This window comes from Bos indicus, chromosome 29 (assembly GCF_029378745.1).
Source record: "Bos indicus isolate NIAB-ARS_2022 breed Sahiwal x Tharparkar chromosome 29, NIAB-ARS_B.indTharparkar_mat_pri_1.0, whole genome shotgun sequence".
Lineage (NCBI taxonomy): Eukaryota > Metazoa > Chordata > Mammalia > Artiodactyla > Bovidae > Bos > Bos indicus.
In genome coordinates this window covers 24,462,475-24,489,141 of record NC_091788.1, presented here as the reverse complement: position 1 = coordinate 24,489,141, position 26,667 = coordinate 24,462,475, and the positions used below count along the sequence as shown (strand labels likewise).

Sequence of the window (26,667 nt, the reverse complement as noted above, 5' to 3'; positions counted from 1 at the left end):
ACATGGTCGGAAAAGAGGAAATTGTCAAATGGTGCTGAGAGAGATGAAAAGGCTGATTCTCTGGGCTTTTGTTTTTCACTATTCAGAGAACACAGTATTGCAGGAGTAAATCCTGTTATTTGTGTCTGGGGTAATCTGACACTGGCTGCTAAAAAGAAATGGCAGTGGTATTTATATTGGAAATTGCTTTGGACGGCGCGTACCTGAACTTCAAGAGGGCTGTGGTGCTGCCTCGGGCTGATCACTCTTGATCATGTCAATCATCTCATCCTCTTTTATTGCCTCCGAAGGCCTTTCACTATGTGAAATTGTCTTGATCATTTACCTGTTTACAATGTTACTGTCTCATTCTCCCTGAGCCATACCCCTTACCCCTGATTGTTATTGTTCAGTCATCAAGTTGTGTCCGACTCTTTGCGACCTCATGGACTGCAGCACTGCAGGCTTCTCTGTCCCTCACCATCTCCCAGAGTTTGCCCAAGTTCATGTCCATCTAATTGGTGATGACACCCAACCATCTCATCCTCTGACGCCCTCTTCTCCTCCTGCCCTCAGTCTTTGCAGCATCAGCGTCTTTTCCAATGAGTAGCTGTACCCATTAGGTGGCTAAAGTATTGGAGCTTGGGCCTTCCAGCATCAGCCCTTCCGAAGAGTATTCAGGGTTGATTTCCTTTAGGATTGACTGGTTTGATCTCCTTGTGGCCCAAGGGACTCTCAAGGGTCTTCTCCAGCTCTGCAGTTTGAAAACATAAATTCTTCAGCACTCAGCCTTCTTTATGGTCTAGCTCTCATATCTGTACATGACTATTGGAAAGACCATAGACTTGACTATATGGACTTATGTCAGCAAAGTGGTGTCTTTGCTTTTTAACACACTGTTTAGGTTTGTCATAACTTTCCTGCCAAGATGCAATAATTTTCTAATTTCATGGCTGCAGTCACTGTCCTCAGTGATTTTAGAGCCCAGGAAGAGGAAATCTATCACTGCTTCCACTTTTTCCCCTTCTATGTATCAAGAAGTGATGGGACCAGATGCCATGGTCATAGTTTTTTTTTTTTTTTTTTAAAGTTTAGCTCAGGGCTGGTGCACTGGGATGACCCAGAGGGATGGGATGGGGATGGGATGGGGAGGGGAGGTGGGAGGGGGGTTCAGGATAGGGAACTCATGTAAACCCATGGCTGATTCATATCAATGTATGGCAAAAACCACTACAATATTGTAAAGTAATTAGCCTCCAACTAAAATAAATAAATAAAGTTGAGTTTTTTAAGCTGACTTTTTCACTGTTCTCCTTCATCCTCATCAAGAGGCTCTTTAGTTTCAATTCACTTTCTGCCGTTAGAGTGGTATCATCTGCATATCTGAGGTTGTTGATATTTCTCCCATCAATCATGATTCCAGCTTGTAACTCATCCAGCCTGGCATTTCACATGATGTGCTTTGCATATAAGTTAAATAAATAGGGTGACAATAAACAGCCTTGTCATACTTCTTTTTCAATCCTGAGTCAGTCAGTTGTTCCATACAGTGTTCTAACTGCTGCTTCTTGACCCACATACAGGTTTCTCAGGAGACAGGTAGGATGGTCTGGTATTCCTTTCTCTTTAAGAGTTTTCCATAGTTTGTTGTGATCCACACAGTCAAAGGCTTTATCATAGTCAATGAAGCAAAAGTAGATGTTTTTCTGGAATTCCCTTGCTTTCTCTATGATCCAGCAAGTGTTGGCAATTTGATCTCTGGGTCCTCTGCCTTTTTTAAACCCAACTTGAACATCTGAAAGTTTTTGGTTCATGTAATGCTGAATCCTCCTAGCTTGGAGGATTTTGAGCATAACCTTACTAGCATGGGAGATGAGTAGTATTGGCTGGTGGTTTGAACATTCTTTAGTACTGCCCTTCTTGGGAATTGGGATGAGGATTGGCCTTTTCCAGTCTTGTGGTCACTGCTTGGTTTTCCAAATTTGCTGATGTATTGAGTGAAGCACTTTAAGAGCATCATCTTTTAGGTTTTGAAGTGGCTCTGCTGGAATTCCATCACTCCACTAGCTTTACTGGCAGTAGTGCTTCCTAAGGCCCAGTTGACTTCACACTCCAGGATGTCTGGCTCTGAGTGAGTGATCACACCATTGTGGTTATTCAGGCCATTAAGATCTTTTTTGTACAGTTCTTCTGTGTAGTCTTTCCATCTCTTCTGCTTCTTTTAGGTCTTTACCATTTCTTTATTGTGCCTGCCTTTGGATGAAATATTTCTTTGATATTTCCAATTTTCTTGAAGAGATCTCTAGTCTTACCTTTCTGTTGTTTTCCCATTTCTTTGCATTGATCATTGAAGGAGGCCTTCTTGTCTCTTCTTGCTATTCTCTGGAACTCTGTCTTTAATTGGGTTTACCTTTCCTTTCGCCCTTACTTTTTGCCTCTCTTCTTAGCTCAGCTATTTGTAAAGCCTCCTCAGACAACCACTTTGCTTTCTTGCATTTCTTTTTCTTTGGGATGGTTTTGTTTGCTGCTTCCTGTACAATATTATGGACCTCTGTTCATAGTTCTTCAGGTACTCCATTTACTAGGTCTAATCCCTTGAATCAATTTGTCACCTTCATTGTATATTCATAAGGGATTTGATTTAAGTCATACCTGACTAGCCTAGTGATTCTCCCCAATTTCTTTTAGTTTAAGCCAGAATTTTGCTATGAGGAGCACAGGATCTTATTTTTGCTGACTGCATACAGCTTCTTTATCTTTGGCTACAAAGAATGTAATCTATTTGATTTCAACATTGACCATTTGGTGATGCCCATGTGTAAAGTCATCTCTTGTGTTGTTGCAAAAGGGTGTTTGCTATGACCATTGCATTCTCTGGGCAGAATTCTTTTAGCTTTTACCCTGTTTCATTTTGTACGCCAAGGCCAAACTTGCCTGTTACTCCATTTCTTGGGGAAGAAGATAATAAATGGCCCTATATCATGGATTTAATTGAACTAATACATAGAATGCATATAGGTTTATGGGTGGTAGGTAGTGAGTGCACAATTATTTTTAATAACGGTTATAACAGAAAGTGGAAGGAGAGGAGGAAAATGCTATGAAATAAAATTCAGTGAATCCTAGCCAGTAGATGAGATTTGGATTCCAACTCTGGTACACAGCTATGTGACCCAGATGAAGGACTCCCCTTCTCTGGGCAGCATGCAAAATGAAGAGCTTGAACTTGATGGTCTCTGCGTTTCTCAGACTGTGATTATGTTCCTAGAGCTGGGCTTGAAGGATACACAGTATTTTTATGTTAGCCCCTGATGGCTCAGATGATGAAGAATCTTCCTACAGAGTGGGAGACCCAGGTTTGATCCCTGGGTCAGGAAGATCCCCTGGAGAAGGGAATGGCTACCCACTCTAGTATTTTTTGCCTGGAGAATTCCATGCACAGAGGAGCCTGGCGGGCTACAGTCCATGGGGCCACGAAGAATTGGACATGACTGGGTGACTAACACTTTTGCTTCATGGTGTGCAGAGGGGAGTGATACCTTTCCTTCCCATCTCGTTAAAACTACAAGATTGAGACATAGCATGACCTAAAATTCACAGCAAGGTGACCTCTTTTCTGCTTCTCCCTTGAAATCACTTCCATCTTTCTTTCCTACTTTTTTTGTTCCAACCACACCTGAGAAGTTGATTTTACTGGAACATTTACACACATGCCTATCTCAGGACCTCTTTACTGTCTGCTCTGCCTGAATTTTTAAAAAATATATTTCTATATAGTTCCTTAATGTAGTCAAATGATTTCTCATCAGTGAAACTATTGAATGTAATAGAAACTCTCCCACCACATTGTTCTCCACCTCATTACTGTTTTCTTCTTGGCATTTATCACTTTGCATGTTTATTTGCTTATTATGTATTTGTACCTCCCCCTCCCCTTCCCCCAAAGGCCAGCAGTTTTTCTGACACCTGCATCTTCACTGTGGACAGTGCTTATATCATACGTTGGTTGCTTTGTATCTTATGTTACTCACTGTTAAGCCCTTTACCTTAAATATGCAAGTGATACAAAGCCGAATCGAACTGAAAACAACAACAAAAATGAAGCAGATGGCAATGATTCTCTGATCCACCAAGTGGTTGAGCGGTGGAGTCACTTGTGCAGATGGGCGTGCAAGGCCACAAGAATATGTTGGAGATTTTTGGCAGTAGGTGCATAGCAGGGATGTCTTTCGGCCTAGTAGGGAGTGCTGCTGGGTCTCTTCTCTTGACTAGTGTTTTGGAGTCTGTCCTGTAAAGTGGATGGGATGGAGTGGAGGGCATAGGTGAGGAAGAAGACTGAGGGCCACCACCCTGTGAGCAGCTACTACAAGGCAGGCCCCATGATTTATGATCATCTTACTTCAATGTCACATAAAACCTAGGAGGCATCTATTACCTCTTCATTTTACAGATAGATTGAATGACTGTCAAACTCTCTGAGCTCCAAAGAGTTAGGGCTGGACATGATGGCACAGAAGTCTCATTGGTGGGAAGGAAAGGTGAGGCATAAGAAAGTAGCTTTAGGGTTCACTTCAGATATTACATTCTTACACACAGGGTCTTTTCAAAATATCTTCAGAACATTTAGTTTTAAGTGTATTTGGTCCCTGACTTAGGATGATTTGACTTACAATTTTTTAACTTTATGATGGTGTGTAAGTGATATGCATTTGGGCATTGGAGAAGGAAATGGCAACCCACTCCAGTGTTCTTGCCTGGAGAATCCCAGGGGCGGGGGATTCCTATGCTAAGTCGCTTCAGTCGTGTCCGACTCTGCGACCTCATAGACGGCAGCCCACCAGGCTCCCCCATCAAAGTACAGTATTTAGTAAATTACATGAGATGTTCAACACTTTAATGTAAAACAGGTTTCTATTAGATGATTTTGCCTGACAGCTAATGTAAGTGTTCTAAGCACTTAAGGTAGACTAGGCTAAGTTGTGATGCTTGGTAGGGTAGGTGTATTCTATATATTTTTGACTTAAGATATTTTCAACCTAATGGTAGGATTATCAGGAAGCAAACCAATCACAGTTGAGCACGATTTAATCCTTTCAAAAAAGCGTTAGTCAAGCTCCTTTTCAGTTGAGCCAGCGTAATACTACAGGGCATGTAGAATTAAATATATATTATGTCCTTGAAGAAGCTTATAGTCTTATTTGACACATAAAACAACAGATGCACTAGTTGATTGTAATACACAATCATATTCAATGCAATGCTGAGCTGTATCAACTGTTCTTTAAGTGCTACTGCAATTCAGAAGACAGGATAATCTGTACCCTCAGCTCAGCATTTATTGAGATGCCTTATGTGTTAGGTCCAATAGTGCTTACTGGGGATAAAGATATCATGATGATAAGAATAAGAGTATTAAATACTTGATGTATGCTAAGCAGTGTTCTAAGTACTCTAAATATGTTAATTTTTACAAGAACCTTTTAAGGTAGGTACTATTATTATCTACATTTTTTTTCAGATGAGAAAATGAACACAGTGGTGGAGTTACTTATATGGTCAGGGTTATGCTGCTAGTATGCAGCACAGTCATGTTATGAATGCAGTTAATGTGGTTAAGAGTAAAGTCATAACTACGTATACTGAAGAAAAGCTACAAGTTCTAAGTATCCCAGGGTGGAGTTGGAAAGGTAAATTGATTCTTACAACAGTGTGGGAGGTTCTGACATAGTGTAGTAAAGGATGCTATAAGAATACAGAGATGTGCTATTAATCTGACTTGTGGGAGAGGCTTACAGAGAGGATATAGAAACGTTTCCCTCTTGTCTGGTTGCTCCAGGTAGTTGCCTAAATTGGAATGTCTCCACATTCTTTCCAAAAATACTTAAAGGTCAACAAGGAGAACAAATAAATGTATGCATACTCACATTGTTAGCATAAATGGAGGCAGAAAGTTCCATAAACTACAATGTACCCGAAAATAAGACTCTACAAAATGAACATAAACTAGCAGAATCTTGTATACAAAACTATTAAAAATGAGAAAATATGTCAGCTGATACGAATCCTTAAAAAAAGTATCAGAAACTGTAATACAATATTCCAGCTTGAGTCAACTATCCTTTAACAAAATTTTAGAGATATGAAACCCACTCTTAATTAGAAATTCACCAATTTAGAGTAGAAATATATAAAACTCAGGAGTATATAGAGCATGAATGACCATGGAAGAAAGAAATGGACATTATTATTTTAGAAATAAAGACTAAATTACAAGAACTCCAACAGAATAAATTCAAACAAAAGAACTATAAGGGACATTAAAGAAAGACATTAAAATAAGAAAATGAATATTAAATAAAAATGATGTGGAAGAAAATGGTCAATATAGAAAATAGATAAAGATAGCCCAACATATATATAATTGAAGTATCTGAAGAAGAAAAGTGAAATAATTTAATAGAACTAATATTTAAAATGACAATGCAACACAGGCAAAATAATCTTGAAGGACTCAGTTTCCAATTTGAAAACTTACTATATAACTTAGAAGCATCAAACAGTGTGGTATTGGTATGGGATAGACATATGGACCAGTGGAATAGAATAGAAAGTCCATTGAGGTTCTCACATATGTTATCAGTTGACATCTTTCAAAAAAGGGGTACCAATGCCCCTCAGTGGAAAAGACAGTTTTTCAAGAAATGTACTGTAAAAACTGAATATCTACTTGGAAAAATGAAGTTGTACTCTTGCCTTCTGCCACATACAAAAATGAACTAAAAATGACTTAAAGGTAGGAGGCAAAACTATAAAACTCTTATAAGAAAGAATAGGGGAAAAAAGTCTTTGTGATGTTGAATTCAGCAGTGATTTCTTGATCCCAAAGTATAGGCAATAAAAGAAAAAATGGATAAACTGGGCTTCATGAATATCAAAAACTTCTCTGCATCTAAAGGAGTATCCAAAAGAAATGAAAAGAATAGAAGATGTTCACAAATTTTATATCTGGTAAGGGATTAATATCCAGAATAAAGAACTCCTACAACTCCAGTTCACCCATTGGTTAATCATTATACAAGCATAGCAAGAGGGCTGCGTCCAGGAACTGATCAGGCTGACACAAAGGCAAAAATATATGAAATTAAACCTCTGTTATTAAGTGTATGTTTTGTGCCTAGCACTGGTGTAGGTACTGTGGATGCAAGGCCAAATAAGAACTGCTTTCAAGTTGCCTACAAATTTGTAAATTGCTGATTATATCGTGGAATGTAAATGAGATAGGCATCAAGATGTGGAAAGATCAGAATTTTTATTTTCCTATACACTGCAGAGCAGGCATTCCCATGACTTACTGTGGTTATTCACTTGAGTATAGAAGAGTTTGAATTAAGTGTATTTTCTTATACATTTTCATGTTAGTTAAGATCCTTATGTTGTAAGTAACAAAAATCAACCTGAATAACTTGATCAAAAAAAGCAAGATGATTAAAAGGTTACCAGATTATCTCATGGACCAAACAGAAGGAAGGAGCTAAGCTGGGTCACTGGGAGAATCTGAAACACTAATAAGCATTCAGGAGGCTCAGCATTATTGAGGCATTTCACATCAGTATTGGGCATCAATTTTCAAAGGAATTAATGTGCAGTGTTTCACTGAGCCTTAGAAAGGTAGAGAGAACAGGCATCATTTTCTTTACGTAAAAGGTGAGGAAATAACCCTAGGAAGATTAAGTGATTTGTCCAAAGTCACATCCTAAGTTTAGTGGGTAAGCCCAGAATTTAGAACAGACTCCTTCTGACTCTTGAATCTTTTCTTTTCCCTTTAACCTTCTTTAAAACCTTCTTACTAGCTTGTGAAAATTTCCCTTTATAATTCCCTCACCCACTTAATTTTTCTTTTATCATTCATTTTGGTTTGGAATTAAAGGAATCACCTGTGTGTCATGAATAATAGGCTTATCTGAGACATCTCTTAAAACTTCCTTAATTTGTACTCTGTAATCTGAACATGCAGGGGTCACTAGGAAAGGCAATAATTAAAGAAATGACAAGGAGATCTGTGAGTGATTTTCTTATTATCATCCTTATCAGAAATGGGCCATTATAATTTAAATGATTAGTTGGAGTCTGAAAAGAATTTGAAACTTCATTTCTGAGCTTGGAGTTGTAGCCTCATTGTTTTTCAGACTCCATTTTTTCCTCCACAATGAACAATAACTTTTTGATTAAACAGCTGGCAGTTACTATTGAATGCCTTGCATTTAATAACAAAAGTCTTCCTTCAGAACAGGAAATTTTATCTAAATTGCTTTGCTCTTCTTCAGTGATTGTGAACTTCTAAAGTCTGACAGGACTGATAGCATGATAAAATAAAAATTTCTTTCAAGAAAGTGATGATTACTTTTTAAAAGAAAGAGCCCCAAACTAAATGAATAATTCAGCAAACTTGCTACAAAGCAGAAGTCAAGGCACACAAGTTGCTCTCAGTAAACATTATTAAAAAGCAATCAAGTTTGTATTGACACATTTATGTGTGGAAGGCTATAGACAGCAGCTGAGAGAGAAAAGCAGCATAACAGTACCACTTAGCAGTCAAGTGCTGCCCTTACTAGTTTTGTTATTAATAGGAGCAGCTACCTCTAGCTAGTACTGTGTGCCAAGCACTGTGCTAAGTCTTTTCCTTGAGAATTAACTAGCACTGCAATTTCAACCCTTCCTGCCCTCCCACTGGTGTTTCCCATTGCTTGAAACCAACTGAAACCGAAAAGAAGAGGGAACCTGTTAGTCTCCTTTGGCACAGGGCAGAGCAAAGGATCTATCTGGAGTGGGTAAATGGAGATATTTGGCTCACTTTAGCATTTGATACTATTTGAAATTGATGAACAATGAACAAATAGCTATAATAATTATGAGTTTATAATGAAGATTCCAGGATGCCAGGGATATATTATCCTTGCCAAATAAATTTACAAGTGGCTGCCTATATATTGTCTTTCTATCCATTCCTCTGTCCCTCCACCCATCTTCTACACAAGTACTAATGGGCCTTGGTCAGGAGACCATGCCACCACAAAAGAGTAGGGTGCTGAAGGGCTTTTTTCTTTTCTTTCTGCTGCCCTCTTGTTTATTTTTTGTTTTCAATTTAAATAGAAAAGCATCTCAGAATGGCCCTATTGTTTCCCTGGCGCTCTCAGCCTGCCTTGGAGACACCCTGAGTAGAGTCCGGGCTGTTCCTGTCATAGGCTAGCTTGGCTATGGTAGGGTAGCAAGGCAGGATGAAATCCTAGTCAAGTGTGACTTTGCTGCTTGAGGACCGACTGCCAAATAAAGCCTTCATCAGAGATTGTTTTTAATAGTGGGGCCAGGCTGGTACCTGGTACATCTGACTTTATGAGGGACCTAGGAATCTGTGTTTTTGAAAAGCTTGCTAGGCTCCCGTAGTATTTGGCAACAGACCTTATGGGTGCTTTCCAAGGTCCTGAAAAAGTAAAAAAGGCCTAAGAGTACAGATCTCTGCTGCTGTATTGAGGATGCCTATGTTGGGGGTGGTGGTGGTGGTCTGTGGTTGCATCAGGACTTCATGGAGAGAGAAATAGTTGCCTTGTTCCTTACCATAGCTGCTAGGCCCTGATATATTTCACATGGGTTGTTTGGAAATGATCAGTCTGGGCCTTGGGGGAGACATCCATTTGCTCTGAGAAGTTTTTAAGCATTACGTGAGGATACCACAGACGGTCTCTGGATGACAGATGGCTTTTGGATGTTTGTATGTTAATGTAACAAGTAGCAGATGGAGGTTGAATCAGAGACCTTCAATGTCCTTTCTGACCTGACAGTCCTAGTTACCAATGTGAGCTTTATATGAACAGCAGGCTTTTGATTTATCATTACATTTAAATCTTCATCTAGATGAATAATGGGGTTACACTAAGTTATCACCCACTTATGAGTACCAGCAAATATTTTGGAGGCAGCTATTCTGAGGTATAATTAAACCTTCTGTGCAGCAAAATTTGTCTGAACTCCTAGAAAATAAAATGGGACTAATGACTATGGATACATGTGCCATCGGTGGCTACACCATGGGAGTGATTTAGGAGGCTGTTACTCTCCTCTCTTTCCCATCAGATTGCTGCCCCTAAGCTCCTCTTTTATAGAAATTGTAAAGCTGACAGTGGGTACTATTTTCTAGCCAATTGAGCCAAGTGGCTTGGATGAGGTTTCTGGCTTTTTTTCCTGAAAATACTTCAAGTATCTCTTAGGTTCTTCTGTGAGGATAAAAGCATTGATGTTAATAATAATAATAATCTTTTACTTTAGAAAAGCATTTTAGATTTGACAATGTGCTTTCATTGAGATTATCTGTTTTATATTTATCAAAAACCTGTGTAATACGTATTATTATTACATTTATGAGTGAAGATACAGTTCGTGCTCAGAGAGGTTTTGTAACTTGCCCCAAGTCATGAAGCTTAAATATAAAGGTAAGACACAAATGGATGTTTTTTGACTTTAGTCCAATGATCTTTCTGTATCTCACACTGTTCGTGTAACCAACTAGTTGAGTATTTGACTTGTTAAGAGCAGAATCAATAGAGGATTATAAGGCCATGTGGCATTGCACAAATTTACATCTGAATTTGAATTTAGGCTTTGCCATTCATTGAATGGTATTAGGCAAATCGTTTAACCTCTGTGAACATCTATCAATTGAGTATATCAATGCCTGCCTTTTAGGGTTATTTTAAGGATTATAAAGTTTGTAAAGTTCTGGCATATAGTAGATAATCAAGGGCAGCTCTTACAACTTTGGAGGCTGTGTCTTTGTCTGAGTTTGAGGATTACTGTCCTTGCAAGTGGTCTTCTACCATCTGCTGGGACATCCTTCAGAGACTAGCTGATTGCTTCCCAGGGCTGTTCTTTCTTTCTGTGTTTTCTGCCTTAGAAAATTCTTATCTTGAACTGAAATTACCTCCTTGTAGCTTACACTTATTGATATTTGTTTTACCTCTTTCAGCTACACAGGAGGAGTCCAATCCTTCTTCCACATGACAGTCCTCCAAATATTTGAAGACTTTATCTTGCCATCCCTTAATCTTTACTTCTTAAGACTGAACATCCCCTGTTCTTCAACCATTCATCACTTGATTTAGCTCACAGAGCCCTCATGATCTTGCTTGGTTCTTTCTAAAGTGTGTCTGTTTATCATCTGAGAAGTTCCTACAACTAAATGTGCCTATCTCTATGAAGATAGACTCAGAGTGAGATAATTGTCGTCTTTGGTACAGTTTAAGATGATAACATACTTTTTGACAGCTTTAGCTTACTATTGCTCAAAACAGCAATGTACTTTTTCTCAATAAGTATTTCTGTTAAATCTTAGGTCTCACATTCTGTCTTTGAGAAGCATAGTCCTTAAGCACATGTTCTTTCAATTTTTTTTTTGTCAAATTTCATCTTACTTGATTTGGTCCTGGTTTCTGCCTATTAATGTCTCTCTTAACCCTGGTGGTATTATCTTAAAATCAGTTGTGATTGAAGTAATCATACCAACTCTGTATTTTCTGCAGATTCAATAAGTGCGTCTGCTATTAAACTGCCAAATCATAGGTAACGATGATGAATAAGACAGAACCTGTTGTCTAATCTGACCCGCATTCAGCATGCTCTTGGGATGGGCAGAACATAAGGGTTAGGAATAAGTAGTGGGAGAGAGCCATTTGGGGCATAATATATGATTAGGAGAGGAAAGCACCGTTGGTTTAGAGATCCAGATGAGGAGAGAGAAAAGAGTAAACTTTAATTGCCAGACGAGAAAAAGCACGCATCTGCTAGTGTTTTCTAACTGGATGAAGCAGGTCACATGAGGACTTTAATCTTCTTGGGAAGTTGTCTCATTTTGGGGGAAGATATTCACACCCTTCTCCAGCAAAGTCTCTTTGCTAATCTCACTTGAACACTGTCGTGTTTTTGTTTACTAGAAGACAGGCATTTCTGTCCAGATTTCAACTTTGCCTTTTCTTTTTAGCTGGCATGTGTATTTACTCTGCAGACAGCAGCAGAGGAACTGTTCAGAAACCTGCTGAGCCCTGCTACCGTCCCTCCTGAGCCCTGCATGGATTTGGCTTAGAAGTCAGTTCTTAAACATTGGGGCCATACAGTATTCATCCGTATAATCCATCTCCCCAGTTACAGTCTGTTTCCTCCTGTATAATGCCAGAGGTGCCATTTTCATCTTGTCATTTGCTGAGTGTCACTGGTTTTGTTAAACAGATTGGAGGGAGGAGACCACAGAGCTCCCCTTGGGGGCATTCCTTTCATGTCCTTCTGATACAAGCCCTGTGTGATGCATCTGCATGTTAGCAAATAATGAACAAGAGCCAAACAACCTGACATGGAAATTCAACAAGTTAGCTTATCGGGGTACCCTGTTGGCAAACACTTGGCACAGCGAGTGAGCTTTGAGGAACTATTTTGTAGGTTGCCATGACCTGTGCTGAAGAGTCACTGGGTCCAAGCACAACGCCAGTGACACCACACATGCCTTTTGTTTTCCTAGTGATGATCAAGAACTTTGTTGTTCTCACATTTCCCCTATGAGGCTGAAGGTAAGGGGGGAAGATGACATGGTTTCCCTTTTAGCGTAAGGCCAAAAGAGGGAATTATCCCCTCTGAGCTCCCCCCCCACCATGATGGTGAGGGGAGACAGGATGGGAGTTGCCTTGTGTTCTGTAATAGGAAGCTTTCTCAAAGGAACACCTTGATGTTCACTAGTGCCGGCTAAAAGGCAGTGAGGATGAGATTCTCTATCTAGCAAAGGAAGGTCATTGTAACTTTCCTCTTCAGGGAGAACGTGAACACTTTTCTTCAATTCTAGGCAAAGCCCCAGATAAACCTCTCCATTTAGCATCTCATTTGGGCTTCATATTGTCTTATTGAACAGTGGCATAATGCATGTTGATTCACAAGGTTTACATCGGAGATTCATTCTTCTGTATAATTGGCAAAGGTACCGTGGAGTCCCTTCAGAGGCCTTCCTTCATCCAGGTAAACAAAAATCCAATATTCCTTCATAAGTAGTGTTGTTGAACCACTGCATTGCTTTGTGCTGAGCTCTCAGGGCTTTATTGGTTAACAGAAAATCGAGTTCTTCATAGAATATTGATTGGTCTTTTAAGGAGATGGGACACTTGCTAGGGAGGGCATTCTTAACCAAAGTCATGCATAAAGAGAAGTTGTACCTTGTGAAGAAAATTCCTAATATGAGCCCTTGATTCAGTGACTGACTTTCACAAGGAGCATGATAGTCACTCTTTGCGGTGTTCATTCCTCTCCAGGAGTTTTTATGTTTGACTGAATGTGTGATTTTGCATGCTATTATATTAGAAATGAGTTGCTTACACTTTGAAATACCGATAAGATACTAATGGCATGCAAAATTCCCATAATTCTCCCAATACATCTTAATAGGGAGCACCTCCCTTGAGTTCAAGGCCAAGAAACTGGACTAAGTGGAAATTGGGCTTTGTTTGGCTGAAAGAAAGTGTAGATTTTAGATGGTGGTAGAGTAAATGCATTGTGTGTATCAGCCTATGGGAATGTGACAAATTTGGGCTGATTATAATGCAATCCACTTAAGCAGTAAATTGTGTACTTATCAAAAAGACTATGCTTGATTTAATTAATTTTCAAGTTGTTGACTATTTCTCTTGATGATTTTTTCCTGAAATTCACTTATCTGGCTTTCCTGTTAGTGAGTTGTCTGCCTGACAGAGTCAAACTTGCTGTCCTTATCTCCTTTCTGGATGCAAAACATTGGGAGGGGTTCATCTTGCTTTTTTTTTGGGTGGGGGTGGGGGTCCTGGTGAAAATCACACGAGCTGAGGATGATGCAGGAAAACACTTGAAAAAGGTTAGTGCATTGTATAAGTGTCTGTGGTACTCTTATTCTGAAGATACTGCCTTCATTCATTCATTTGTTCAATATGTGGAGTGGGCACCTACTTTGATTAGGCACTCTCTCCGATGCTGAAGATACTGACGAGAAAAAGGCAGACAAGGTCCTTGGTAGGAGGAGGCAGTCAATCAGCAGAGAGCCAAGATTAGTGTGGAGAGTCACGTGCTTTTTTTATTTGTAATTTTTTTGAGAAATGACTGACATCCATCACTATATAAGTTTAAGGTGTATAGCATGATGGTGTGATTTGCACAAATTGTGAAATGATTTCCTCAGTACATTCAGTTAACACATCCATCTTTTCATATAGATACAATAAAAATAAAACAGGAAAGAAAAGGAAAACAGTTTCCTCCTTATAGTGAGAACTTTTAGGATTTACTCTTTCCCACTTTTCTGTGTATAATACAGCAGTGTTAGTCATCATATAGTAAGTTACATACCTAATACTCATCTTTTTTAAAAAAAACTAAAACTCATCTTTTTAAAAAAATTGAAATTATTTTTAATTAGAGGATAATTACTTTACAGTAATATATGGAGAGTCATGTGCTTTGATAAGGGTAAAGCAAGCTAAGTGACAAGTGGTCGTTGTGTAGTTGCTAAGTCATATCCAATTCTTTGCGACCCCATGGACTGCAGCCTGCCAGGCTCCTCTGTCCATGGAACTCTACAACCAAGAATACTGGAGTGGGTTGCCATTTCCTTTTCAAGGGATCTTCCTCACACAGGGATTGAACCCATGTCTCCTGCATTGGCAGGCAGGTTCTTTACCACTGAGCCACCAGGGAAGCCCGAGGAGTGGTTAGGTACTACTTTATGTAGCATGGCTAGGGGAGGTCTGGGTGCAGGAGACAACTGAGCGGGTGAAGGGGTGTTGTGGTGAGGGTTTTGTTTCCTCCATATTGAGCAGATAATCATGGCCGTGCTTGATCCAGGGCTACCAGGAAAGACCAATTTCTCCTCCTTTAGCAGAGAGGTCTGGGAAAACAGGTTCAGTTAGGACCAGAAGTATAGACCTCATTGGTTAGTGGGAGGGTATACCCACTCCAGTGTTCTTGCCTGGAGAATCCCAGGGACAGGGGAGCCTCGTGGGCTGCTGTCTATGGGGTCGCACAGAGTCGGACACAACTGAAGCGACTCAGCAGCAGCAGCATAGGGTCATATGCTGATGTGCAAGAGAGTATGTCCAAATGGGTCATCCAAGTGGGCAGAGTCTCAGAGATCAGTGAAGAGCAAAAATACTGGGCAGTTAGAATATATAAAAAGTAATATACATATAAGATAAATAAGGGCAGTCTGAAACAAGAACTTAGAGGGCTTTGGCTTACAGCCAACAGTTTTTATTTTCCCAGAAACCTTTCCCATGTTTTGGCTAAATTCAGTTAAGGTTCCAAATGGAGAGTAAGAAAGTACCTAGTTCTGACTCAGGCAAAGTGTTAAGGGCAGTGTCTTGTCATGTTTTGCTCATATAAAAGCTATGGGCTGTGTGGTTCTTGGTTTGGTGACTGATTATTTCTTCTACCCATTCCTTTTTCCTGAGTCTTTCTCCTGTCTCACGTGAGTTTATGATGAACTTGCTGTAAAAGTCAAACTTTTGTAAATGTCAAAGAATTATGTATTTTGGAGCGATGTAAAAGATATTAAAATGTTTGCTTAATTGACATATAAAAGTTTGATTTTTGTCTTGAAAGAATTGAAAGAAGCTAATGAAGGGCATTTTAAAACTAACATAGTAAAAATATTTGGGATTTTGGTATGTCATAGATAATGTACTTTGTCCAAAAATTTTGTTTTCTCATTCAAAATTTAGTATCTGAGTAGGTTGTCAGTGTGCACTCTAATTGGGTTAAACAACAGAAGTTAACGGTGTTAATTTCTTTTGTTTTTGCCCTGTTAAATATTCTCTTGTTCTAGCTTTTAAATTTGTAAAAGGTGAAAAGAAATTTAGGACTTAAAAATTTCAAAGTGTAAGAACTTATGACAAAATACACACTAAATTCTTACATTGTAACATTGAAATTGTACACCCTTTAAATAACCTCCATTTGACAGTATTGTTATTTTCTTATATTGTGTCTCAAAGCACAAGCCTTGTACCTAAGATACTGCTAATCCCATCTCAGTGGATTCATTTGAAGGGAGGTGCAGCCAGTGGGCCGGAATGTATCACGTGTCCTGTGTACTCTGCATCATTTAGATACCCATGAATTTTATAGACTGGCAGCACCTACTGTGTGCCAATGGCATTCAAAATATTTCATTTAAGCCTCTCTGCAGCCCATACAGTTAGTAGTAAAACCTCATTTTTTTAAACGAGGAAGCTGAAGTACAAAGAAATTAAATAATTTAAGGTCATGTAGCTAGCAGAACGTACAACTGGAATGTGAACCCAAATCTGTTTTGTCCCAAATTCATGTGTCTCTGCTACACCACAGGATCTCTGATACCTCTTGGCATTGAGGGCATGAAAATGTAAGAGTCACTTTTCTCTTTTGCATTAGGGTATGTTTGCTAGGGTAATTAATACTAGTCATAATGACTGCAAGTCCTCTCTACCTCAGTTGGCTGTGTCTGGCTGGGAGGCTGCCTCCCACGTCATCATTTCAGAATCCAGGCCCTGCCGCCTTGTGGCTCTGCCCACCTCGTAGCCCCAGAGTCCTCTCTTGTCAGCTGAAAGAGAATAAGTGGAAGATGCTTGAGGGAGGTTTTTTTGGAGGATGCAGATCCCTTCCATTCGTATTCCATGGCCGCATCCAGATGTGTAGGAGGCTGGGCTCCTTGTAGCCACACAGCAGTGTACCAGGGTTCTGGGAGAGCTGATCAGTCCTGACCATGTGCTTTGGCACATGAGCTTGTTTTGCCTTCCCTTCCTGATGAGTTAGTCAAGTTAGGAATCTTAATTTATTTGAGTGAGTCGTTCAGATTTGGGGGTCTGGGTTCAAATCCCAGCTCTGCCATTCACCAGCTGCTTAACCATGGACAAATTAGTTAACCTTGGTGAGCCAAGAACATCTGTCTGATGGTGGTATTGTGAGGATTAAGTTAATATATGTAAAATTCTCAGTAAAAATGATTGGCGTGCACACAGCTCTGTTCAAGTGCTGGTTATTATGTCTGTGTGTCAGCTCCACTTTATTCTTCATTCACGACTCGGCTGTAAGTCTTCTGTCTTCTTTCTCCTCTGCTCCCACAAATCCTTGCACTTGTTGCTCTGAATTGTAGCGTGTGTGAGGGCGTGTTGTCTGTCGAGCACTTGACCAGAGGGCAGGAACTTGGCCCTGTGGACTTTGCCTGGATGTCCCCATAGCCAGCAGTGGCCCACACATTATAGACAGTCAGATATTTGCTGATGAGAAGGAAACCTCGTTAACCATAATACTAGAGTATCAGAAGATAGAATTTGATTTCCTGAGCACGCTGGAAACCAAGGAGTTCATATATTAGCTTTGGCTTTTTCATTTCAGTTATGTGGGCAATACTAGATTTCAGTGACAGGTCATTCCCTACTGGCATGTCTCTATGAGTCAGTCTACCTCAGGGATCAGCAGCCCTTTTGCCACGATTCTGATTGTGTTTGGTATGTTGGTTGAAAAACTCCCCCTGTACAAAGGTGAGGATAGGAATGTGATAATCCTGTGTCTTCGTTTATGAGATATTCTTAGCATTAATCCTTCCTTCGGATATCCCTCCTTCCCTGCCTTTCATTCCCTCCTCTCTAACCATTACCATTGCTTTAGGAAAACAGTGTCATATACCTTATGTGACACTTAAAGTTTGTGTGTATCCTTGGCTCATAGATAAAATCGTTTTGCCTATTTGTATTTTTAATTTATATACGTTATAGACCTTTTTAGCTTTTTTACTCTATTTTAAAAACTTTTTTACTTTAATATAAATTTAATCCAACAGAGAAGTTTTGAGAATGACACAAGAAAACAATCATAACCTCTGCTCAAATTCTGCTCTCTCTTAAAGTAAAAAGATGTGTCTACATATGTCTGTACTTATATTGTGTATATTTACATTGTTAATTTGAACTCTCTGAGAGGAAATTGTACACATCATGACGTTTTACCCCTAAATGCTGCAGTGTGTATTTCCTATGAACAAGTCACAGAAATATATACCACCTAATTCTCAAAATCAGGAAATTGAACACCAATACAATAATATTTTGTGATCTACCATTCTGATTCAAATTTCACTGATTTTTTTACTGACCTCTTTATGGATTTTTGTTTTCCTGCTCTAAGATGCAGTCCAGGATTCCATCTCATGTTTAGTTTTTATGTCCCTTCGGTTGCTTGTAATTGGCCATTGCTCCTCAGCCTTTCTTTACTTTTCATGATACTGATTTTGAAAGAGCATAGGCAGTTATTTTGTGGACTATCCCTCAAATTGGGTTTTTCTGATATTTCCACATGGTTAGATAGGTCAAGAAGCAACAGTTAGAACTGAACATGGGACAACAGACAGGTTCCAAACTGGGAAAAAAGTCCTTCAAGGCTGTATATTGTCACCCTGCTTATTTAAGTTCTATGAAGAGTACATCATGCAAAATGCCGGGCTGGATGAACACAAGCTGGAATGAAGATTGCTGGGAGAAATATCAATAACCTCAGATATGTAGATGACACCACCCTTATGGCAGAAAGTGAAGAGGAACTGAAGAGCCTCTTGATGAAAGTAAAAGAGGAGAGTGAAAAAGTTGGTTTAAAACTCAACATTCAAAAAACTAAGATCATGGCATCCAGTCCCATCACTTCATGGCAAATAGGGAAACAATGGAAAAAGTAGCAGATTTTATTTTCTTGGACTCCAAGATCACTACAAATGATGACTGCAGTCATGAAATTAAAAGATACTTGCTCCTTGGAAGAAGAATTAGAACCAACCTAGACAGCATATTAAAAGTCAGAGACGTTGCTTTGCTGACAAAGATCCATCTAGTCAATGCTATGGCTTTTCCAGTAGTCATGTATGGATGTAAGAGTTGGACTATAAAGAAAGCTGAGCACGGAAGAATTGATGCTTTTGAACTGTGGTGTTGGAGAAGACTCTTGCGAGTCCCTTGGACTGCAAGGAGATCCAATAAGTCCATCCTAAAGGAAATCAGTCCTGAACATTCGCTGGAAGGACTGATGCTGAAGCTCCAATACTTTGGCAACCTGATGCACAGAACTGACTCATTGGAAAAGATCCTGATTCTGGGAAAGATTGTAGGCAGGAGGAGAAGGGGATGACAGAGGATGAGATGGTTATGGCATCACCGACTCAATGGACATGAGTTTGAGCAAGCTCCAGGGGTTGGTGATGGACAGGGAGGCATGGTGTGCTGCAGTCCATGCAGCTGCAAAGAGTCGGACACAACTGAGAGACTCAATTGAACTGAAGATACCCTTTGTGTGGGTTTTTAATGTCAGTTTAATATAGTTCTTAAGTTTTCTCCATTTGTTAGGCCTGTATGCAATCTGTGGACTGTGCCTGCTGCTTGGAGCTCTTTGATCCAAATGAATAGGAGGGGCTTCCAGGAAGGCAGCAGTGCAGACTTCCCTTGGCATGAATAGCAGATCCTGACAGGACTGTAGGACATGGAAGTCAGCTTTCCCCTTTGGCTCATGCACCTTGGGTTGCCACCTGTTTATGATAGTGACCTCAAAAGTTTGCTTCTTCAAGGGTTTCTTCCAGGGAACTACTATGTTTGTGGAAGAGACAGCAGGAGAGGGAGTTGATCTTTCTGGTTTTTCCTTCTTTAATGCACTTAGTAAACATTAGATAAAGCCCCGTCCTTTACTCCTTTGAGCTTACCTTCTAGCATTTTGAAAACCAAAAAGAAGGCATTTGGATGGAAAACTATTCTCACTATGACAGATGCAGATGTTTCAAAAGAAGGTTAAGATAAATAGGTTGACAACACTTTCAACTGTTTAGTGAAACCACCTCATGGAAAATTATGTTCTGCCTCTTCACCTAAATATAGCGATTTTCATTTCTCTCTGGCCTCCTCTGAAACTCACCAACATTGAATATAATTTTTGCATCATTATCTCCATAGTGCATAAATAATCTTGCATTCCCCTTTCCTCTGATGAAAATTATTTTGTGTATACTTCCCCATATTTCATAACCTGCATATTTATCACTGTTAATGACTGTAGTAAATTCTATCAAGCTGATCTACTTGATAATGTATGAGTTTCTCTGTTGTTGTAAATTTGGCCTTTTTTCTAGTTTTCCACTAATATTAGGAAAGAAAACTTTTTAAAGGAAGTATATAGCATCTTGTATTCAGGCAGTTTTGACACATTGCTTCATCTCAAATGGTTCCTTCTAACAGAAAAAGAAAGGATGCATTGTTGTGGAGAAAACACTGACTACCTTTTTTTAGGGAAGCTTATTTATCTTGCTTATGTTTTGAGCCTCCATTTATAACAGAAAGATAATTAGTAGAGAAGGACCTGATGTATTTAGAGCTTTGTCAATTGAATACCCTGTATATATTGTTGGGAAACAGGAGAGTAATGGATGATGTGGCTAAGACATAAGCATAAGGCTGCAGTGTGATAGATCCCAGCTGCATCAGCCTTGCAATAATTCACTGGCCTTGATGTAACTGGACAGTCCTCCAGTTCTTCTGCACTTTACTATTGAAAGCTGCTGGAGAAATTCAGAACCCTCTGGCAAGAGGCAGTCCCTGTATCTCACCACACTCAGTCTCTTCTGAGCATCTATGGAGACAGGTTCAAGTCTTAGTTGAGCTCTTCCTTTCCCTTCTCAATACTCAGGTGCTGGAAGGTACTTGCCAGAGGTGAGGTGGAGGCCTTTGATCAGCTGGTGTTTGCAGGGACTGTTTCTAAAGAAAGCACAAAAACATAAATACAGTATACTAACGCATATATATGGAATTTAGAAAGAGGGTAACAATAATCCGGTGTACGAGACAGCAAAAGAGACACTGATGTATAGAACAGTCTTATGGACTCTGTGGGAGAGGGAGAGGGTGGGAAGATTTGGGAGAATGACATTGAAACATGTAAAATATCATGTAAGAAACGAGTTTCCAGTCCAGGTTCGATGCACGATACTGGATGCTTGGGGCTAGTGCACTGGGACGACCCAGAGGGATGGTATGGGGAGGGAGGAGGGTTCAGGATGGGGAACACATGTATACCTGTGGCGGATTCATTTCGATATTTGGCAAAACTAATACAATTATGTAAAGTTTAAAAATAAAAAAAATAAAAAAAAAGCACAAATTTCAGAATTTGTTATTGACTAACATGGAGCCTGGGAGGGCAGGGTAACTGAGACAGGTTGCTTGTTCAGTAGGTCTTGTCAGTGCCTGCAAAGATCCCGGGATGGTTGCTTTCTCTGTATTAGTTCTGTGTCTTCATGCATCACATGAAGATTTTTCTTCTTGTGCAGAATTCTTTCTTTCTTTTACTCTATGAGGACAGGACTTTGTATATCTGGTTTATTGCTCTATCTTCTGTTGCCTTATAAGGAGGTTGAAGCATAAAGAAATGCTCAATAAATATTCATTGGATGATGATTTTATTTACTTGATTTTGTACAGGAAGCTCATTATCATGTGGGCAGCTGCTCCTCAGTTGTTTAGATGGGGTATGGGAAATTACTGTAGAAATAAGTAGAAGCTGGATAAAGCTGTCAGAGAGTTGTAGAGCACAGAGGAGGGTGCATGGTCTTCACAGCCAGGCCAGATAGATTCTCATCCCAACTTTTCTCTCGCTGTCTTGGTTGGCTTCTTTATGGTCTCTGAACCTCAACATTCTCGCCTGAAAAATGGGTAAAACTACTTTACTCAGAGGTTATATAAAATTCATTACTCAGAGTAGACAAGCTAAAATGTTACCCTCTTTCTTCTTCCTCTGCAAAAAGAGCAAAGATAGAAAGCTGGGAGAGGCCCAGATAATGTTTCCAAGTGTTGTCAGGAACAAATCTCTGATTCTGTTCCTGTCATCAAAAATGTACCCCATATTGCCTCCATCTCTATACCAGCAGCAAATGCCATGAGTACTTCCAATGATATGTATGTACCTTTGGGTTCCACTTTGAACCTCTTTATTAGTAACTGTGTTCTTTGCTCCTACAGGATTTATGAGCGTGTGATAGATCCTCCTGAGACCAACCTTCCCCCTGGAAGCAATTTATGGCTTGGTCAGCGCAACCAAAAGCATGGTTTATTCAAAGTAAGCACTACCTTCTACTTTTTGCAACATGCTATTCTATGTGCTTGATGTGAATGCACTCACTTAATTGTCACAGCGATTCTATGATGTGGGTGTTTTGAGATTAGACAGAGACTTCAGTGACTTGCCCAAGGTCACACACTTCACTCTGTCAGCTATGGATGATCCAGAATGTAAATAATCCTCACACTATTTCTTATTGCTATACTTCTGGGAGATTTAAGGTAATCTTCAAGTTCCTTTTCATTCTCAGAATCTTGATTAATTCAGTTTTTGGGTAGATGTCTAGTTTAGATAAACAATAAGAAATGAATCAACTTCCATCAGTTTTGGTTTTCCTGTCTATAAAGAGTGTAATACAATAACTGCATTATTGTGCTTTATAGAAGCATCAGGACTCAGTGATAAAGTGAATTGAAAAAGTTAAAAAACATCATGAAATTTTAAGATAGTCTTGTACTTCAATAGAATGGCAGAATTTTGCTTCTGGCCATATGGTAGACTAGATATTTGTGAAATCCTTTTGCTTCAGAATGCCTATAAATGTTGGATAAAATAGAACAAAAGTCTTTTAAGATTTGTCATTGCACTTACAAGAAGGGAGATCCTTAGAGGCTAAATATATGAAGGGAAGTGAAAACCAAAGGGATGTCTGCCAATACCAAAGAGTTAGATATTTAAGTTTATTACCTTTTTCTTTTAATCTACTTATCTATTCCAACTTCATTGAGATGTCAGTGACATACAACATTATGTATAAGGTGTACATCAGTTTGACACATGTAATATATTGCAAAATGATTTCCACCATAATGTTGTCTAACACTTCCATCACATTACATAATTACCATTTCTTTTTTCATGGTGAGAACATTTAAGATTACTTTCAGCAGCTTTCAAGTTTATAGTACAGTATTATTTGCTGTGATCACTATGCTGTAATTAGGTCCCCAGAACTATTAAAAGTGGAAGATATCCTTTGACCAACATCTGCCCATTCCCCCCACTTTCCCTAAACCCTGGCAACTACTCTGTGTCTATGAATCAGGTTTTTAGAGTCCACACATAAGTGATATCATGCATTATTTGTATTTCTCTATCTGACCTGTTTCACTTTGCATAATGCCCTTAAGATCCATCCATGTTGTTGCAAATGGCAGGATATTTTTTCTCATGATTGAATAATATTCTACTCTGTATGTGTACACATACACACCATATCATCTTCTTAAAATTTTTTTGTTGGAGGTATACATGTATGTTTTCCTTGGAGAAATGTCTATTCAGTTTCTCTGCCCATTTTAAAGTCAGACTTTCTCTTGCTATTGTGTTGTATGAGTTCTTTGTATATTTCAGATATTAACCACTTATCAGCTTTGTGATTTGCAAATATTAGTTGTCCATATATGCAAGGATTGACTTTTGGGTTCCCAATTCTGTTTCATTGGATTATGTGTCTATTTTTGCTAAATCATACCGTTTTGATTACTATAGCTTTGTAGTACAAGTTGAAATCAGAAAGTATGGTGCCTCTAACTTTGTTCTTCTTTCTCAGGATTACCTTGGCTATTTGGGGGTCTTACAATGCCTATTTGGCTTTGACAAATTTGGGGATTTATTTTCAGTATCTGTGAAAAATGCCTTTTGGATTTACATAGGGATTGCTTTGAATCTACAGATGACTTTGGGTAGTGAGGGATTTTAACAGTAGTAATTATTCTGATCCATGAATATGGGATATGTTTCCATTCATGTGTGTCTTTTTCAGGTTTTTAATCAGTCATGTAGTTTTCAGTGTACAGATCTTTCATATCCTTAAATTTATTCCTAAGTATTTTATTAGTTTTGATGCTATTGTTAATGAGGTTGTTTTATTTCTTTTTTGGGTATTTTGTTGTCAGTGTATAGAAATGCAGCTGATTTTTATATTTTGGTTGTGTACCCTACAATTTTACAGACTTTCATTGATTTGTTCTAAAAGTTTTTTGGTGGAGTTTTGGAGTTTTCTGTGTATAAGATTATATCTACAAGCAGTTACCTTTTACTTCTTCATTTCCAATTTGGAAACCTTTTGTTCCTTTTTTTTTTTTTTTTGCCTGATTGCTCTATATAGGGCTTCAAGTATTATGTTGAATATCAATGGTGAGAATGGGCACCAAGTATTTATTCCTGATTTTTGAATGAGTGTTCAATCATTGACTGTTGAGTATGATGTTGACTATGACCTTTATTACATTGGACTATGTTCTTTCTATGCCCAATTTGGGTGTTTCTATCATGAAAGGATACTGCATTTTGTCAGATGCTTTTTCTACATCTATTGATAGGATCATATGATTTTTAGCTTTCATTCTGTTAATGTGGTATATCACAATTATTGATTTGCATGACTTGAATCATCCTTGCATCCCAGGGATCAATCTCACTTGACCTTGGTGCATGTTCTTTTAATGTACTCTTAATTTGATTTGCTAATATTTTAAGAATTTTGGCATCTATGATTTTGTTTTCAATCTAGTATTAAAAAAATTAATTTATTTAACTGGAGGCTAATTAATTTACAATGAAAAGAAAGTGAAAGTGAAGTCTCTCAGTCGTGTCCGACTCTTTGCGACCCCATGGACTATAGCCTACCAGGCTCCTCTGTCCATGGGATTTTCCAGGCAATAGTACTGGAGTGGATTGCCATTTCCTTCTCCAGGGGATCTTCCCAACCCAGGGATTGAACCCAGGTCTCCTGCATTGTAGACAGATGCTTTACCATCTGAGCCACCAGGGAAGTCCTAATATAGTAGTAGTTTTTGCCATACATTGACGTGAAACAGCCATGGGTGTACATGTGTCCCCCATCTTGAACCCCCCTCCCACCTCCCTCCACATCACATCCCTCAGGGGCATCTCAGTGTACTGGCCCTGGGCGCCCTGTCTCATACATTGAACCTGGACTGGCGATCTATTTCAATATATGGTAATATACATGTTTCAATGCTATTCTCTCAAATCATCCCACCCTTGCCTTCTTCCACAGAGTCCAAAATCTGTTCTTTACATCTGTGTCTCTTTTGCTGTCTCACCTATATGGTCATTGTTACCATCTTTCTAAATTCCATATATATATGTTAATATACTGTATTGCTGTTTCTTTTTCTGACTTAGTTTACTCTGTATAATAGGCTCCAGTTTCATCCACCTCATTAGAACTTATTCAAATGCATTCTTTTTAATATCTGAGTAATATTCCATTGTGTATATGTACCACAGCTTTCTTATCCATTCACCTGCTGATGGGCATCTAGGTTGCTTCCATGTCCTAGCTATTGTAAACAGTGCTGCAATGAACATTGGGGTACACGTGTCTCTTTCAATTCTGGTTTCCTCAGTGTGTATGCCCAGCAGTAGGATTGCTGGGTCATATGGGAATTCTATTTCCAATTTTTAAAGGAATCTCCACACTGTTCTCCATAGTGGCTGGACTAGTTTGCATTCCCACCAACAGTGTAAGAGGGTTCCCTTTTCTCCACACCCTCTCCAGCATTTATTGTTTGTAGACTTTTTTGATAGCAGCCATTCTGAATGGCTGGAGAAGGCAATGGCACCCCACTCCAGTACTCTTGCCTGGAAAAATCCCATGGATGGTGGAGCCTGGTAGGCTGCAGTCCTTGGGGTTGCTAAGAGTCAGACATGACTGAGCGACTTCACTTTCTCTTTTCACTTCACGCATTGGAGGAGGAAATGGCAACCCACTCCAGTGTTCTTGCCTAGAGAATCCCAGGGATGGGGAAGCCTGGTGGGCTTCTGTCTATGGGGTCGCACAGAGTCAGACATGACTGAAGCGACTTAGCAGCAGCAGCATTCTGAATGGCGTGAGATGGTACCTCATTGTGGTTTTGATTTGCATTTCTCTGACAATGAGTGATGTTGAGGATCTTTTCATGTGTTTGTTAGCCATCTGTATGTTTTCTTTGGAGAAATGTCTGTTTAGTTCTTTGGCCCATTTTTTGATTGAGTCTTTTATTTTTCTGGAATTGAGCTGCATGAACTGCTTGTATATTTTTGAGATTAATTCTTTGTGAGTTGCTTCATTTGCTATTGTTTTCTCCCATTCTGAAGGCTGTCTTTTCACCTTGCTTATAGTTTCCTTCGTTGTGCAGAAGCTTTTAAGTTTAATTATGTCCTATTTGTTTAGTTTTGCTTTTATTTCTTTTACTCTGGGAGGTGGGTCATAGAGGATCCTGCTGTGATTTGTGTCAGAGAGTGTTTTGCCTATGTTTTCCTTTTAGGAGTTTTATAGTTTCTGGTCTTACATTTAGATGATTAATCCATTTTGAGTTCATTTTGTGTATGGTGTTAGAAAGTGTTCTAGTTTCATTCTTTTACAAGTGGTTGACTAGTTTTCCCAGCACAACTTGTTAAAGAGATTGTCTTTTTTCCATTTGTATATTCTTGCCTCCTTTGTCAAAGATAAGGTGTCCATAAGTCAGGCAGGTTGATTCCTCCAGTTCCATTCTTCTTTCTCAA

At 39.1% G+C, this 26,667-nt stretch overlaps 1 protein-coding gene across 2 annotated transcripts in view; it reads left to right on the top strand.

Moving 5' to 3' along the window:
- NELL1 (neural EGFL like 1) overlaps window positions 1-26,667 on the top strand; it is a 1,057,189-nt gene that overhangs the window by 188,076 nt on the left and 842,446 nt on the right. For both annotated transcript variants that reach the window (XM_070783206.1, XM_070783205.1), the window contains exon 5: window positions 22,053-22,149. In XM_070783206.1, coding sequence (XP_070639307.1) covers window positions 22,053-22,149 — 97 coding nt within the window. The remainder of the gene's footprint in view (window positions 1-22,052; window positions 22,150-26,667) is intronic.